This window comes from Dermacentor variabilis, chromosome 3 (assembly GCF_050947875.1).
Source record: "Dermacentor variabilis isolate Ectoservices chromosome 3, ASM5094787v1, whole genome shotgun sequence".
Lineage (NCBI taxonomy): Eukaryota > Metazoa > Arthropoda > Arachnida > Ixodida > Ixodidae > Dermacentor > Dermacentor variabilis.
In genome coordinates this window covers 130,741,381-130,758,920 of record NC_134570.1, presented here as the reverse complement: position 1 = coordinate 130,758,920, position 17,540 = coordinate 130,741,381, and the positions used below count along the sequence as shown (strand labels likewise).

The 17,540-nt window shown below is 48.0% G+C and overlaps 1 protein-coding gene across 1 annotated transcript in view; it reads left to right on the top strand.

Annotated features, from left to right (window-relative positions):
* The window catches only part of LOC142574183 (uncharacterized), an 86,570-nt gene that overhangs the window by 5,395 nt on the left and 63,635 nt on the right, over window positions 1–17,540 (top strand). Inside the window, exons 3-5 of the mRNA XM_075683333.1 lie at window positions 8,544–8,669; window positions 11,999–12,112; window positions 15,742–15,834. Of these exons, the coding sequence (XP_075539448.1) occupies window positions 8,544–8,669; window positions 11,999–12,112; window positions 15,742–15,834 (333 nt within the window). The remainder of the gene's footprint in view (window positions 1–8,543; window positions 8,670–11,998; window positions 12,113–15,741; window positions 15,835–17,540) is intronic.

The window sequence follows — 17,540 nt, the reverse complement described above, 5'->3', positions numbered from 1 at the left end:
ATCTGTGTGAAGAACCGAGGTGTCGTGCCTCTCGCTTCATGAAGCTGAGCCAGAATAGTCGAGCCGAGGTTTGCCCGAATCACAAGTAATTGGTCAGGACCCTCAGGAAGGAAACTGCGATGATATAAATTGTCTTCGTGCAGCACAAAGAGGCAGAGGGAGCCATCAGGTGCCTTGGAGTCGAGATGGTCGTAAATCTTGAGTAGGGACGGGTCACAGCGTTATTCATCAGCAATGTTGACGGGTTCAGACATGGCAAGCGCACAAGGACTGGAGCTGCTGGATGCAGGTTCTGGTTGATCGACAAGGTACCGGGAAAGGCAGTCGGCATCCCGATGCAAACGGCCACACTTGTAGAAGATTGTGTATGTGTATTCTAGAAGCCATAATGCTCAGCGTCCAAGGTGACCCATGGGGTCTTTGAGGGAAGCTAGGCAGCAGAGAGCGTGGCGGTCAGTGACGACGGTAAAACGCCTACCATACAGATAAGGGCGCAACTTTGCAACCGCCCAAATAAGAGCGATGCACTCTCTCTCAGTAATGGAATAATTCCGCTCAGTGCCATATAGGAGTTGGTGGGCATACGCAATAACACCATCCGGACCACGTTGACATTGGGACAGAACAGCGCTGATGCCATGGCCACTGGCGACTCTGCGGACTTTCGTGGGAGCAGAATCGTCAAAGGAAGCCAACACAGGTGGCGTAATGCGTAGTGCGATGAGCTGGGAAATGCAGACGCTTGAGGAAGACCACAGGTAAACGAGTGTTTTCCTTGAGCCAGCACGTGAGAGGCCGTGCTAGCTCTGCGTTTTTCACAAACCGTCGGAAGTAACAGCAGAGGTCAAAAAATGAGTGGACGTCTTCAGAAGAATGGGAAGCTCGAATGTTGGCAGCAGCGCGTACTTTGGCTGAGTAAGGAGCAATACCAGCAGCATCAACAAGATGGCCAAGTACGGTGATCTGTCGGCGACCGAAACGGCATTTGGAGGAGTATAGTTAAAGCCGGACGTTTAGAAGTAGTTGCAAAATAGCCCATAGTCGTCGCAGATGACTGGGAATTGTAGGCGAAAAAACGAAGACGTCGTAAAGGTAGCATAGGCAAGTAAACGCCTTGAAACTACGAAGGAGGGAGTCCATCCTTCTTTAAAATGTTGCTGGGATGTAATAAACTCAAAGGCCAAAACTTTAATCTGTTAGATCATATCGGATATGACAAAGGTGGCCCTCCCGCCATCCTGCTTTTCAACGGCAATGAGGCAATAGCGGGGCCGAAGATCTATGGAAGAAAAGTACTTGGCGCCATGAAGGGAGTCGCATGCTTCGTCTATTCGCGGAAAATGGTAGACGTCCTTTTTTTGTAACCTTGTTAATGTGCCGATAGTCGATGCTGAACCGCCAGGTGTTGTCAGCTTTTTCTGACAAGCACCACAGGGGATTTCCAACGGCTCGCAGATGGTTGAATCATGCATTTAGTGAGACTTTTCTCAACTTCTGTTTGTATGACACGGTGTTCGGTCGCAGACACTCCGCAAAGGCGCCTATGGATGGGTCTAGCGACTTCAGTATTGATGGGTAGGTTACAAGTGATGTCTGGCCAAGATGGGACGAAGCAAAATCGAAAACATCGCGGTAATATGCTAATAAGAGGTGAAGTCTTCGGACTCGGAAGGGGAGAAGTCAGGTGCGATCATACCGTGAAAAGTGTCGTCAAGCGCAGTACTTCTGCCCGGGCTTGCGGGTGACGACTGTGGAGCATCGATAGTCAGGGCCAGAGGGTCGTGTGCGTGTAAAGGTTATACACTGCCCATCGTTATGCTTTCTCGAAGCCACTATGGGGTGCTGCCGAAGTTGAGAATAGGTATACATGCCCGGTTCAATACAATGCTCACAACAGAGTGAAGGAGAGCAACACATCGCGTCAAATAAACGTCTAGGGAATGGGAGATCACGGAGTCACCGTCACAAACCGCTGGCTCCGGGGTCAATGTGACCTAAGTCGGTGTAGCTGGTCACAGGCGAAGAAACTCGACGGCGTGCACACGTGGTGGTGTCTTGGTGCTGAGGTTGGGCACAGACGGGATTTCCAACTTTAGAAGGCCACATGAGCAATCAAGGAGCGCGGAATGGGTGCTGAGGAAGTCATGGCTGAGGGTGACGTCACAGGGACATTGCTGCAGAACGACGAATAAGTTGAGGTCTGGTGACCAGCGAAGCTGACCCACGCAGTACACATGCGAACGACGCAAGGTGCACTGCCGTCGGCAGTGCGAACGACATGTGACATAATGGACGTGAGAGGCTTGCGGAGACGACGAGCAAGACGTGCACTCATGACACCTAGCCGCGCGCCCGTGTCTATGAGTGCCAAAACAGGTACTCAGTTTACTTCTACGTCCAAATAGTTTTCTCGGGTAGGCAGGGTCACGAAAGCATTTTCAGGTCGATTGGCCAATGCAGCGTCACCTCTGGGAGCTGCACTGGTCAGTTTCTCGAAGATAGACGACGAGGGTGTGGCGACGGTGAGCGACGGGGCAGCGGAGTGCGAGAACGCCGGTTCAGCGGAGACGGCGATGGGCTGTAGTGTGGAGTCAGGCAACGAACGTCAGGGGTCGGTGGATCACTGCCAGCATGAAATGAGAACGACCAACTGCGTTCTGGGCGCTATGTGAGCGCACGACGGCGAGACGAAGACCGGCGATAGCCACAATGGCGGGAAATAAGACCCTTACCATTGCAGTCGAAACATAACTGGCCTTCTGTCTCACGTCCGCCCCTGGTTTGGATTGCGGTATCCGGGATAGGTCGATTGTGGGCGGGGAGACCGAAAGAAATTAGAGATCGCAGGGTGAATTACAGCACGGATTACGGCACGTTCGCCAACTCTTCGGGTACGACTGCTTCGATGAACGATACTGCCAAGCGAGACTCCTCGTAAGAACGGACCTGAGGAATAGACGGAGACGCGGCCTGGATCTCACGCCGCACAAGACGCGGCAAGTTTTCAGTACCAGGTGGCTGGACGTCCTCACACGTTGAGGCAGCGGCAGTGTTAGGGAGCCACAGGAATCGTTGTGTGACCCGAAAGCTCTTCGCTCCATGAAAGCATCGGCAGTCTTATGCTGTAGTCGATGGTCCAGCAGTCCTGTATAGGTAGACTGAACACATCTCGGCGACGCCCTTGAGAATGTGGTTGACTTTGTAAGCTACGGGCATTTTGTAGTCAGCAGACCAACACAGAGCTAATACATCCTGATTATACATGACGAACTGTTCAGTTGATGTTTGAGGTCGGAACGTACGCTCCTTTTTGGCGACTCGCTAGCGCCCGACTAGCTTCCCGAAGAGATACTGTAGTTTTCGCTTGCAGGTGTCGCAATTGGTCAGTTACTCCTCGTATGTTTGGAAATGCCGGCCGTTCCCTTGAGGTAGTAGGTGAGGTTGGCCAGCTTGATGGCTGGGTCCCACCAGTCATTTTTGCTGGCTCTCTGGTGTTCGATTAAACAGTCCTCGACATCCATGGCGTCAGTACCGCAGAATGTAGCAAGGTGTTGGAGTTGGGTCAGGACAACCGATGTTGCGGTAGCCGAGATTGAGCCAGCGGGCCTACAGTCAATATGGTTGTAGGACCCGCAAGATGTCCGTTGCAAAGTTACGCGTTGTCTGTCCTTCGTATATACCCCACGCTTCTATCAAAGATGTTACGGGGACATGCTGAAGCGCATTACGAAGCACACACCTACAATCACAAGAAAATTCCCAAATTTACTACCAATACTTATACACGTAGCAGACACACTTGATGCTGCCTGTATTTAAGTCTGTACTTCACCTTAACAATTTCGACTACAGATCTCGTTTATTCAAAGAAAACACTGCACGCAATTCGAAAAAAGGCGGATCTTTGCATCTTTATATGCAACTGCATATCTAGGGCAAGGGGCGCCCAGCTTTTCATGCACGGTAATTTCTCAAGAGGCGCAGTGAAGACTAAGTTAATTGTGCATTTCTAGGCAATTCTTTCTGAGGCACAGAGCTTCTAATTGAATTTTGACGGAAGTCATGTACGATGGGTATTCGAACGGCGGTTTCTTTGCATTTATTAGACTGCACTTTCTTGGGGCGCGGCCCACGCAAACGGCCAGAAACACGCGAAAAAATTGGCTGTGGTTTAGCTCTGGTTAAACCTGGTTGAATTGCGAAAGCACGTTCTTCAGTAGAAACACACACGTTTTTCCTCCTCCGCTTTTCAAGACGTTCGACCCGTTGTTCTTCTGCTTCCTGGGCATGTCATCGTCTCATAGTTTCATTTCGTCTAGCACGACTACACTCACCTTCTAAAGCAGCTCGCTTAGCCGCTTCGGCTTCTAGTCATTTTTGCAATCGTTCCTCTCGTTGTTCCTCTGTTTCCTGGGCACGTTGCAACCTCTTTCTCTCATTCTTCCCAGCTTGCTTAGCTTTCGCCTTAGAATTTAACTGTTCCGAAGCAGTAGAGCAACTAGATTCGTATATAGACTCTTCGTCGGTAACTTCCATGGCGAGAATGACCAACCAACGCGCAGCGCACCGCTATATATCCCAGTGAAGCCGCCCCGGAGCGAGCGCAAAGTGAGGAGGTCGTCATATCAACGGAGAGATCACCTGTTAAGGGCCGATTTACGCTCGAGCCGCCCATCGCCGCAAGCCTCACGGCACGCGTGCGGTCGCGCGAAAGATTGCACGTATCAAACACTTGTGCACAGATTTCGGTTTACAATGTTTAAGGCATACACTGTGCACACAGTTTAAATGGTAATTTGTGCACAAGTGCTGGATACGTGCAATTTCTCGTGCGGCTTGCGGCGATGGGCGGCACGAGCGTACATCGGCCGTAAGCGCGGCGCCGGCTCGGGGGCCACGGCACACGCGACGAGCGGCTCCCTTCTAGCTGCGGCGGGGAGAACGCTGACGTCACACGTCGTCATAGCAACGGAGAGAGCTGATGTCGCACCACGTGCTAAGCGCAGCGCCGGCTCGGAGGGGGAGGGGGGTACACGTAAAGCCCCTTAAACTTCGTAAAGTAGTGCCACGCTTTGAAGAACGCCGCCTCCTCCTACAGCGCTCTGGCCGAAGCCGACGCCGCGTCGCTATTGGCCTAATGGCATCACGTGGCCCCTTGCGCCGGCTTCGTTTGTTTACCGTCGCGCTTCAGTGCCATCTTTGCTCGAGAAGCGGCGCTTGTTGACGGCATTCCTTCCCTTCCTATTCTGTGTTGTTTTTATCTTGTGAACGCCTTGAAGGATGTTTTGTGGCAAGTGCGACGTCGCTTCACGTCATGTTCAGTTACCATGACCTGCTGCGCGTTTGGATGCCAATATAGTTTTAGCAAAGGCAAGAAAGAATATGTTCGCGATACCGTCCGGTAAGCGCAACGCGTTAAGAAGAAAGACATGGCGTTACCGAATCGGGAGGGAGAACTTCCGACCAACTTCTTCCGCGCAACTATGTGATGTAAGTTGTGGCTCTCTCAGAGTACTGTATGTGCCAGGCTTGCGCATTATGCTGCGGGCAATAACGTAGTAGATATTGCACAGTTCACTGTGCATGTTGTCATTTGTACGCACGCTTTAACATGATTTGTACGCAACGTCTGCTTTGCTTATATGCGCACTACGTGGTCGTGTTAGTCATATTTGGTGCGCTTAATCGTTTTGAACGCCAACCGGCTTGAGTTCGCGGGCACGCGAGGTTGCTTGCGATAACGCGATTACGAAATTTTTAAGATTCAGCGCAGTCCTTTTGATAAAATTTCAGTCTCGATCATGAAAGCGCCTCAGGAGAGCAACTCTCTGCCTTTTGTGGTTACTTACTAGCCTTCTTTAGATAGACTAGCTTTGTTTGCCACATTTGTTCGTGTTCCTCGTTGGCGGTCGCCCGGTGGATTTGCGATACAGGGGCACCGATGAAAAGCGTGCGTGCTCTCCCGAAACCATGTTACGCGGTGCGTTCGTCGTCGAGCGACCGCATCATAGGTATTTGAGACGTATGTGCTAATTCGCGTGAGCTTTAAAGTGTGCGAAGCTTAAGATGCGGCGGTGGAGCACTCGCAAAGAAAACGTGCGGTCGCCCGCCCGTTCCCTGGCTGGTTTAGTCGTCGTTCGTGCTTAGTCGTCTGCTCGTTCGTTCGCACGCTCGTTTAGTCCTTTGCTCGCTCGTTTAGTTCGCGCGCTCATATAGTCGTTCGCTTGCTCGTCTATGTTACTATTAATTTCTACAGTCATTATGCCTAATTGAGACGCGCTTGCTGTAGGACTCTTAGGCTGGTGCGTTTATTTACGAAATGAGACAATAAATGGTGCACACGGACTTCTAACTGCAAAGGCAAATCTGTAATGCATCTATGTGAAAATAAACTGTTAACTTGCAACTCGAATGCCGTTTCATATCATTTTAACCTATGGATAAAACATCATTTCACTTGCCGCAATTTCGACCGCGTCATGGCGGGGGGATTCTTTGCGCGATCATGACTTCACTAATAAAGTCATGTCTCGCAAATGTTACTTCGAAGGGAGTGCAACCGTCCTGAATGTATGCACCTCAGTGCAACTCGGTTCGCGACAAGTACGTCACTTAGTAAACGGACGAACCAACGCACGATGAAGTGTTATTCGTGATAAGTCATTAACCTGAAAAAATTACTGAAGGCCACAGTGGTCTTGTTTGAGATTGAGTCAAGCATTGTTATCGCGCTCCCGCTTCGCGCACGAATGCTAAAAACTCATTTCATTTTCTTGTGTACGCACAGTCCCGACTCGATGATCGGCCGCGGTATTTCTGTCGGCGTTGAGACACGAGAAACATAATAGCACCAGCGCCCACCTCTGAGGCTTTGCGCGCGCTTAGATTGGCAAGCACGCACGTTGGCGGCACTGTAGCTTGTAATACACTTTCGAACCTCCAGAGCAGTGATCTCCGTCAGCCTTTGTAGGTCATAGCTCATACGCGCCGCGAATTCACATGGTAAGGGCGGCGCGGATTCTTTAGGCTGAGGGCTTGCTGGAAGCCAAGAGGTTGTCATTCGATGGTAAACGTGTTATTTACAACCATTCGCAACAAGATCTTGTGACACGCCCTTGACAAATGTTGTGTACCTAATTGTAGGGCACGCGATACATTCGCAGTCGTCAACACACAGCGTTAACACTCCTTCAGATACTTTTTAAAGAAATAGTTATTAAAAAAACAAAAGCTGCCGTTACCGAATTTTTACAAGCATCCGACTAGAAATTCTATGGTGTACACGAAGTTACGCGGAGCTGGAAAGCCAACGTGAACGTCTAAAGAGCACTGCCTTGCATTCACTCTGCGAAAGGTCGTCTGCTGCGCTCGAGCATCGTAGGCGGCGCCATGGTCGAGGAGGGAGCGTGAAAGAGAGGAGAAACGCGGAGGAGTGAAGGCGGAGGAGGAGAGTGGCACTACTTTACGAAGTTTCAGGGGCTTTAGGTCCACGGCATACCCGACGAGCGGTTAGACCTGGCGTAGTATTGCTTTCGCAATAAAACTGACAGGAATGCTTTGCAACAAGAGGTTGGGGGAATAGCTGCGAAAGTAATCACGTATTTCTGCGACGTTCAGCTGAGAACTCAGGGAAAGCTGGCAAGAGTAAACGTAAAACCATACTTATGTTATTCCATATGTTGAAGAAAATAGAATTCACAGTCCAACTTTCAAAATGATATCTTTGAGCTGGAAGGCGCCGCTTTAAATGCATGGAGGGAATGTTTTTGTAGTGCTCGAGTTGGACCAGCGGAAACTAGAGCGATGCGGGAGAGCGCGAAAGCCAGCAGTCAAATGTACTGTCAACAATTGTCATTACAAACTTCTGTCAACGAAGGTAACAGTGCAATAGAAGAACTACAATGGCTTCGAAAAATTCAATTTTACGGTAATGCTACGCTGTAACTTGCCATGCGCTGCCATCTATGGCATTGTAGCAGCCCTCGGCAGAGCACGTGTAAGTTTGAATTTCGCACTAGCATTATGAGGCAGGTAAGGTCGTTGCATACAATTGTGGAAGCTGAAAGAACCAAGTATTGCTTCCATAACCTATAAAATGACACAAAGGTGCGCACACTGAATACAACTGGCTAGATAGTGTATAAATTTACCAGTAGTGGTGAAGCCAATTTTTCGGAAGAATTCTCTCCGAATAATTCCAGCAACGCAGAAATTCACGCAAGAATGTCAGATAACAGCTAACTATTCATGCACCTGTCATAAATGTTAGATAACCATAAATGTCATGATAAAACTTTTTTTGTGGCATGCGTCGCTATCAACTATCGCCTGGTGTCCACATGTAATTCGGCGCCATTATACTCACATCTACGGAGTAGCGCATAGAAAAAGTAGTAACTACGAGTGCAATGTCAATACAGATTTGGGTATCACAGTTATTTTTATAGCTAGCATCAGTTAAGACACATCTTTCGCTTCATTAACGCGAGGCAATTTATCGCAAGAATCTAGAAAGTGTATCTCGTGGTCCCCTTTGTTGTCAGAGCCAGCGATGAAGAGCACGACTGCATGGAGCAAGTGCACCAACCCGTGCATGGGGGCCGGGAAGGTATGCCATCCAGACTCCAAGAAGGACGCCGATGGGTGCTTCGTGCAGGACTGTCATTGCTGTACGTATACTGCTCTGCCAGCGGGCTCTCGCATTGAGGTAGCCATATGCACTTTGCTATGTTTGCCGTTTACGTCTATATCTGTCACACCCCCTTTTGTAGAGAAAGAGCAGCGGCAATTTCAGCATCAAATAATCGTACACTTTGAGTAAATGCAAGCATAGCCGTCATAACAGCTTTCAATAGCGTGGGAGTGGTGTGTTGCGGCGTGGCCTGCTGGCGCAAGCCAGCTTAACACCTGAGAATATGCTGCCTGAGGGAACCGGCCGCCAATGATGTGCAAACGTTGCTGCTGCAGCGATGTAAGCAAGGCCACGGGATAAACTACCGCCTTCGTCTGACTGCCTGGCGATTACTGAAGGCTGACGTCACGTTATGAGGGGACACTCATCAACTCAGCCTGATAGAAGAAACAGAGCAAGATTCGTGTGGGTTTGGTTGCCTGCCTGTTTCGGAGGCTTCATTCAAACGCAAGAGAAGCGTTCTGTCGCGAAGGACTGGCGTCTCTGACGAGAAGTGCTGCTTCTCGTCAGGGGCACACAATGGCGTGTTTTAAAGCGGCCTTCGAGGCTGCGTAAGCTTGTGCGCGCCACACTTTGGAATGTGATCAAAAACGACAGGCCATGAACGTGACTGTTAAGTATCATGAGCTACCGCTTTGGGAAAAACGGACACGTTCGTTCAATGCATTAATAGCACTACTGCGTGTATGGCGCAGTAGGGAACGCCGTCACAAACCGAATGACAGGCATCAAGTAGCTGCAGGATACATGAACTTTCTCGATGCGTCAATTATGCAAGGACTATGCTCAGCGCCGGCGCTCTCTTTAAAGCGGAACATTATATGGCTAGGCGAAACAAAAAACATGTGTGTCCTCGCCTGTGTACAGAAAACTATCATTAACAAGAATGGATCGAGCATCGGCGTCTTCTTCCACAGCTGCGCGTTGGCGCCCATCGGCGCTACCGCGTGAACGCACTCGTGCCACAGCTTCCGCGTTCGTCGTAGTCTTCTTCTTCCCCAGCTGCAGCTCCATTGCCGCTCATCATTCCAGCGTAGAATTTAACTTCTGTTCTGCCCTCGAAATGGGGAGGCCGGGTTTACGGGTGTGAGCCATTGCTTAAGAGGATATGAGCCATTCATTGCCTTACGTTAGGGAGATTTAATTTTGACGCAATTTAATTTTGAGGAATTGCAAGCAGCAATGGCGGGTGGATGCTGCAAACCAAGGCGCCGAATAAACTCGAGACATCGAACGCAAGCGACAACGGCATACTATGGGCATACCATCACAGACTTCGTTTTCTCCGTTGCAGCCGAACGTGTGTATTAGCTCATCAAGAAACACAAGGAAATCACCAATCATTGAGAAAGACTTTAATGAACCATCGGGATTAACCCAGTGATATACACCGGGGCCGCACGTTTCAGCTTCGCTGGTTAACCATCTGTGCGGAGTGCTTGGGCGGTAGCTTTTTGGCATACACATAATGACGAAGTTTCATTCTATTATTACGTACTTAGGGAACCTGGTACGGCAGCAGTTCGCCAGCGTAAAGGTAGTACTTGATTTCATGGTGCACTTGTTCCTTTGCTTTCATTTCTATTATTCTAATTACTGCTAAGCTCAAGTATCTTTTAAAATAATTTCGTTAAGATTCACTGAGAAAGTACTTGCAGGTTTTCCTACTGTCCGTCTAGGCTCAAACGCTATGTGTGCCGGTTTCAGAGCGTTACCATTGCCCGTAATGACGACGGTTTGATGAAAGTGCGCTATACTGTTTGTGCCTGGCGGTGAGAGTAAAAGCTCTGGCATTACAAAGCTCTTTGCGTCTGCCTAACATAGCGATGGCGATGTGTCGATTAAGGTAATCCTTAGTGCTCTTTTTCATGGCGAGATATTTGTTTAATTTACTAGTCGAATTTCAACTCTTTTGGTACCGGAATCAGTGTTTGGTCGTCAGAAAAAATGAGAGTGCTGTCACAAAATATGCAAAAGTATTAATAGTACGACGTTTATTTTATTTTCCCCTTTTCGTGCTCAGTAGTTAAGCTTAGTCCTTATATGTTAAAATAGTACATCTACATGATTAGTTCGTGGTGGACACCAAATAGGAAAAGGGAAATAGAATTGAAGCTTTCTGTCAATTATTATTATTATACATGCATTCAATGCCTTATCTTCAATGAAGGCGCCTACGCTTGCGTATGGATATTATAATTCCAAACGTTTTGGGTACTCATACATACCCCATAGTGTTTGAAGCGTGCATCATAGGCAGCAGAAATTTTATCTTAATTTACTCTTAAAGGGTTCTTACGTATTCTGTGTAGTGCGTGTAGCTTAGAAGACCTCCTTCGATTTGTCATGCTCAACACTTCGATTATTATAGCTCAGGGCTAGCGAACGGCTGTAAGCGCGCACAGTACAGTAATTACCGTATTAGTTCCGCGATATCTAGCAATAAGCCAACCGCCAAACGGAGCAGCCGCCATCTGCTTGAACAGAACGGAGATAAAAATGCGGAAGCTGGTGACCCCGTTAGTTGTACCGTTCGTCATCGGCAGATGGCGACGCCGTTCCATTTTGGAAATTTTTGGTAGACAGGCCACAAGCGCGGTTTGCGCGCAGCCTTGCGTTTTTTTATTTTTACCTCGCTAACAGCGTTAATAAGGAGGGTACATTCTTACACCAACCTAGCTGCCAACAACTCAGGCCGTATGAGACATCCGCGCCGAGATTGTAAGTCGCATACGTCGCAGCGCACAGTGCCCCGTGTATTGCCGTGCGCTGTTTATTTTCGTATAAAGCTAGTTGAAAGCTTTTCGGCACACAGCAGTTCGGCTTCCCTTCCTAGGAATAGGTTAACTCACCTCCCGCATAATGGCCCTCCAGAAAATCGAGCAATTTCGCGTGTTTCACGCCTGGCTGTATCTAATTACGAAAGATAGGGAACTTGAGAAACAATAATGTTACTTCGCAGGACAAGATTCGGAACAAAGGCGGTAAAAAGAAAGCTAACTGTGGCACTAAGCATCGGAAGTCAATAAAATCAGCGAAATAACCTTTAATTACGAACTTAATGCCACCAATGCCAAACTTAGCTAATGGCGAGTTCATCAGAAACCGGCTAATAAAACCAATGAAAAGCCACGCAGTCGGTCGACGGGTTTCGAGCGTGAAACATAAATCAAGGCAGGACAGGAACGCACCTAGTCAGGAACACACCCAGGTTTGAAAGATTTTCGTGTAAACAGCGTCCGCGCGGCACTTGCCCCAATTAAACTGTGACACCTTTTCACTTCGCTGCTTCCTTTGTCCTCACAGACTCGCCGGAGGCCGCGCATATGTGCAACAACCCGTGCAACGCCACTGGCCAGGTGTGCCACTTCGGCTCGCCTTTGGACGAGCACGGATGCTACACGCCATCTTGTCGATGCGGTCAGTACACGCTGCTGCAGTTTACGATAAATTACGAACGATGGGGCAATAGGACGCAATCCCGGCTGCCAAGAGAATAGCCCCGTGGTAACGCGGTGGCTGGTGCCGTGCGAGCGAGAGACAGAGAGAGCCCGTCATGGTGCGGTTGTTCATCAATGGCATTTACTGTCACTCTTTGTCTCAAACTCAGTCCAAGTTCTTAGTGCTAATGCGGGTGCGTGAATGGAAGCCGGCATAAGCCTAGGTTTTGATTTGACAATGCTGCAGGCGTGAATAATATAGTGGCGTGGGATGTGTATGTGCCACCTGGTGTTATATATATTTTTTGGTGAGCTGTGAACAATATTGTCTGTAGCAAGGCCAGCGTGATTTCATCGCTTCAGGGGACTTGTTTATAGATACAAACTTGTTGCGCTACTGTCGAGAAGTGTAATACTCTAATTATCAATCATCAGCTAATAAACTCGACATTACCAACATTATTAGGACCTGTGTTACAATATGAAATCTAAGCTAGCAGGAGGTTGATTTAATGTCTACCTGGCAGAAGTCCTGGGACGGGCTCAAATTTCCAGATGACGGTGGTCTAAGTGTGCTAGAAAATGTACTGACGTTTTACTTGCATTTTGTAACGGCATGCTTGTGCACAGCGGGAGAATGTGGAGTAATGCCACCCGTCTCTGCGTCAAAACTACTTGTATAGCTTTAATGAGCCATCAGAAACACTACTGTTACAGCGAAGCTGTTAAGACCTAGTTTCCCCAGGATTGGTGTCCGTCTGATAATGCAAAACTATCGTCATCAGGATTGGCTCCATCGTCGTTGTCGTCTTCCTCAGCTGGCCTGTTGGCGCCCTCGGCGCCACCACGCGAACGCGCTCGATGGTGGCACTGCTCCCTCGTTCGTTGTCGTCATTAACTAATTAAGGAACACGAGAGAGTAACCAATTTTACCGCGAATTACAGCGAAGCTGTGAAGGGCTAGTTCTCCCAGGATCGTGTCCGTGTGTAGAGACAAAGCTCCCCATACGTTAGCCGATCCTGAAGATAGTGCAATGCTGGGCCGACATAGAAGGGGCCCATATACACATCTTCGCTGGTCATCCTCCTTCACAGAGTGGAATGGCACAGAGCGTTTTTGAAAGAAAAAAAAACCAAAGATCTTATGGATGTGCGTTCAACATAAAAAATTAAGATAAGTGCATGTTACTTTTAAAAAAATTCCCGTTAAGGTGAACGAAAGCCATTGTACGCTAGGGGAAGGAATCCACTGCATCACGCAAGTAGTCGTGGGGAATTTTGGACCATTCCGTCACGAGTGAACGCTGAGGGACTGAAGATTTGCTGAGGGGTGCGCAGGCCTTGCTGTCCAAGTACCTCCAGACAGAGTAGTCCATTGGATTGAAGTCAGGTGAGTTTGACGGCAAATCCTGGGCAGCGATGAAGGCAGGAAACGTGTTTCTGCACCACTCCAGCAAGGTCCTGGCATTGTGGGAGGGCGCAGAGTCTTGTGGAATAAGAAATGTTTGATTCCAAATCGCTTGTTGGTCCATAGATGAAGCGCCGTCCATAGGTGAAGCGCATTAGGATGGCCCTCCATGTAAATTTCCTGGTTCACTTTCGCTCCTTCTGGAATGTAAACAAATGCAGATTCTGCATCAAGTATCATGGTGGCGGAGACCGTCCCTTGCTTTGGATTGACCGGACCTCTGCACAATTCTTCCCCACTGGTTCGCCTCCTGTTCACTTCGAATGATCGTGCGGTCAATTTGTCTGTTCGCACTTTGCGTTATTGTGGACATTTTCTCGTCGGAGTACACGATGCGGTCACTGCGGACCGCGGCAAAGCGCCAGGTGATCTTTGCAGTGATATTTCTTCTACTTTCTCTGTCAGGTCATCACACTTTGGCACCTAGTAGCTATTTATGCCCAAGACATCGTGACACATTCGTCGCGCGGATGGCTGACCAATTTTCAGGTTTTTGCCAATTTGGTCCATGTTTCGCTGGGCTTTGTGTCGGATGCGTCATCGAATCAGTTTCACTTTTTCGTCATTGACGGCATAACGCGGTCAGCCGCTTCTTTTTCTCTCCCTCGTTGTCCCAAGTTCGAGAAAGCCATTGATCGTAAATTGCATGGCAGACATCGGCACACGATGCCTTGTGTTGACCACCGAAGCCACGACGCCACTCCTGGCAAAGTCGAGAATCGCTACGCGATATATTGTCATCTTTTTTCTGAAAAAATAACTTCCTTAAGCCTCATTAAGTGGGAAAAACAGGAGCACATAATAAAGAAAACGGGCAGGAAAAATTATGTATAGAAGAGAGATAGATTTTAAAGACGTGTCAGAAACGCGAACTTTCGAAAAACTTTGGATGCACCGAATATTGCGACAGATTATAGGCACGTTGCATATCGAAACTGTTATTACAGTCTGCTGGTGCACAGGTGGTCGATAAAATAGGACAAGTTTTTCAGGGAAGGCGAAGCAACAGTAGAGTACGCGGACTTGAACAGACATGTGACTTTCGCATCTGCGCTGTTTGCTAAGCCATGCTGGCATGAAATGCTTGCGGCGCACTAAGAAGGAAAAATGTTGAATCCAACATCACCCCTTAGTCTAAAAGTATTTAGGGCAGGTCAGATCATTCTTGTTTACTTTAGAAACGCCCCCTAGGCTGAAGGCAATATAATGGGGGGGGGGGGGGGAGCTCAGGTTTTGTTGATTATAGTGGCATACGGTATAAGGCAGTATAATTCTGCAACCACGTTTCTACCAAAATAATTTACTTAGTATGCAAACAGGCAAAATGCGACGAGAAGACTGTTGGTTGGCGATGGTAACTCTGGAGCTAAGCAGAGGTTTCCATTAAAGCAGCGGCCTATAAAGGAAAGATTCATGGCAAGATTTGCAAGAAGAAGTACAGACGCTTTCCTGGCTCTTGAAAGTTCATCTCTTGTGGACTGAAAGTTGCTAGTTTTCAAGCAACTTGTACGTTCACGTTGTGGGGTAAAGTCCTTTAAAGATTAAAAGCGCAGACGAAATAAAAATTACACGATAGCGCCATAGTTTTATTTTGCAAGGCGATAACTTGCTCCTTACAAATTTTGTGAAACGCATTTGCTGAGTACAATGTCACTACGGAAATCGATAGAGGGGGTAAGATCAATGTGCCACAAAAAACTCACGCCAACTATAGACAAAGAGACAATTGTCCAGGCGCCTTTGATTTAGCCTACGTCTGTGGTGAAAGCAGTGGAATAGGGGGAGGCAGTTCCATTTCTTGGAGTCTGCGGATATGAAAGAATCGTTATACAAATTGGGACAACATGACTAATCCGTTCCGATAACCAATTAATGTTGATGTGCAGCAAGGTGGTGAAAACTTGCATTTTGAAACAGTGTTGGTGTGTTAAACTTCATGAAAACGTATAAAGGTGAAATATGTTTTCACGCAATGCAAGAACTCTTGGATTTAATGTTTGAATCATAGCCGCAGCACTAGTAAGATTCGTGCGATTTGACTAGCTGAAGTGGGCGACGCCGTTTGGGAGAGATTGATTGGCGGTGCATATCGTTTTTCTCTCTCTTCGCATGAATCGCCTTGCTTTCAACCGCGCTCGCAGTCACGTGCAAGCACGAGTGCCCGATGGACAAGAAGTGTGACCCAAACACGCCGACGGGACCGGACGGCTGCCCGATGCCAGGCTGCACCTGCGGTATGTTGCAATACGCCCAGCTATAGATCGTCGGCGGACATCGACAACTCAGTAGCTTCGCCGCAGGAAGTTAGTGCTGGATAGATTACGCCTGGATTACGATAGAACACGCAGAAACGACGTGTATTGACTGAGTTTGACTAAACGTAATTCACTTAAGCTATTATAGCAGCATGTATTAGAAATTAGTGTGAAGCTTACCTTCCCAACAAAAATTTGGACAGACGCTTAGCACGAATATAAGGAGAATTGCTTAAGCTGAGAAGGAAGGCCTTTTGGACCATAAACGTTTCCAGACGCAGCGTTCGGCTAATGCGTATTTTAGTCCTCGAGAGATCGCTCAAGTGTGCAGAAGTTTTCGTTAAGCTAGACAGAACGTCTTGCTGGCCTCTCTGTCGGTGGCCACAGTGCCCGTCTACTATGCGAAAGCTTGTACAAACTATCAAGTACTATGCAAAGCTTCTGCCTCTATACATTGAATACATTGCCCCTCAAGATCTGTAGCAATACGGAAAGGAGGGCGAGCGCCCGTTCTCAGTTTCAGTGTTCCTTGTAACGTTTATTTTCAATTATAAGCTTCAAGAATTTAACAGATATACTACAATTAAGGGACTCACCTGTATCTACACCAGATCTACTCAGTGCCTACAATGTCTCAATCTGGAAACGTGTGAAACGTGTGAAGACTGCACAGTATAAGGACTGATGCGGCCAAGCCCGTGGGTAAGGTTCTAAACGCCGCCGTTGTAGGAAGAAAAAGACAGAAAGAAAGAAGCGTTCGGAAAAGACAGACCACATCTATCGCAGTAGGATGCTTGTACCGCAAGCAATTAGAGAGTGATAAATAAATAACGTTTCTCAAGGTGCAAAGCCTGTCTGTGAATCAATCCTATCGCAGGTTCAACATCCTGAAACGGCAAATGGGCTACGCTGATGACAATGATGATGATAGAAATTGATTTGTCGATATAGTAGCATCATAGCCGTGTCTCGCTTCGGTGGTGATGATGCTTATGATGGACGCCATTGTGGGGTATGAGCATGAAGTTCGAGCATCTTGGCTTGTTTAATCCCTTTCGCTCCCCTCCTTTCGGCGCTCCACCGCACCTGGTGTTCGGCGGCACATTTTCCTGCTTCATTTAGTGGATTCCGCATTGTAGTAATATTGCTTTGAAGTATGCAACTAAGATTACATTTGCGAAATGTCTGATTTATTTTGTTCACAAAAGATTTCCATGTCATATTCAGTAAGAAAATTGGAAAGCGATTATAAAAAAAAACTTTAATACGAGCTGGAACGCGGAGCGCACTTTTGATTTTCCTTTTCCTTTATTGCGTTCAGAACGCCTCTTGGAGTTTTGAACTTGGTTCTTGAAAACTAAACACTCTAGAATGGCTCTGCTACACAGCTTTCGGTGGTATCTGCCGAAAAAAAAGAGCCCACTTGGAATCTTGTACGCTTGCTTCTTTTGAGCCTGGTACGATCTGGCTGCAACGGCTATAACATAGTGAAGTATGGCGAGCGGGAAGCTTTCCATTGTTTTACTAAGAACCACAGCTGAACGTGTAGACAGAGATGTCCATGTAGTGGGCGAAACCCCAAACAACTAAAAGATAGCTTGCCATGTGCTGCCATAAATGAAAAGTTGTCAAAACATCCTGTTTAAAGGCGGCCGCCGCACCGCCGCCCACCTGCACTTTGGTGT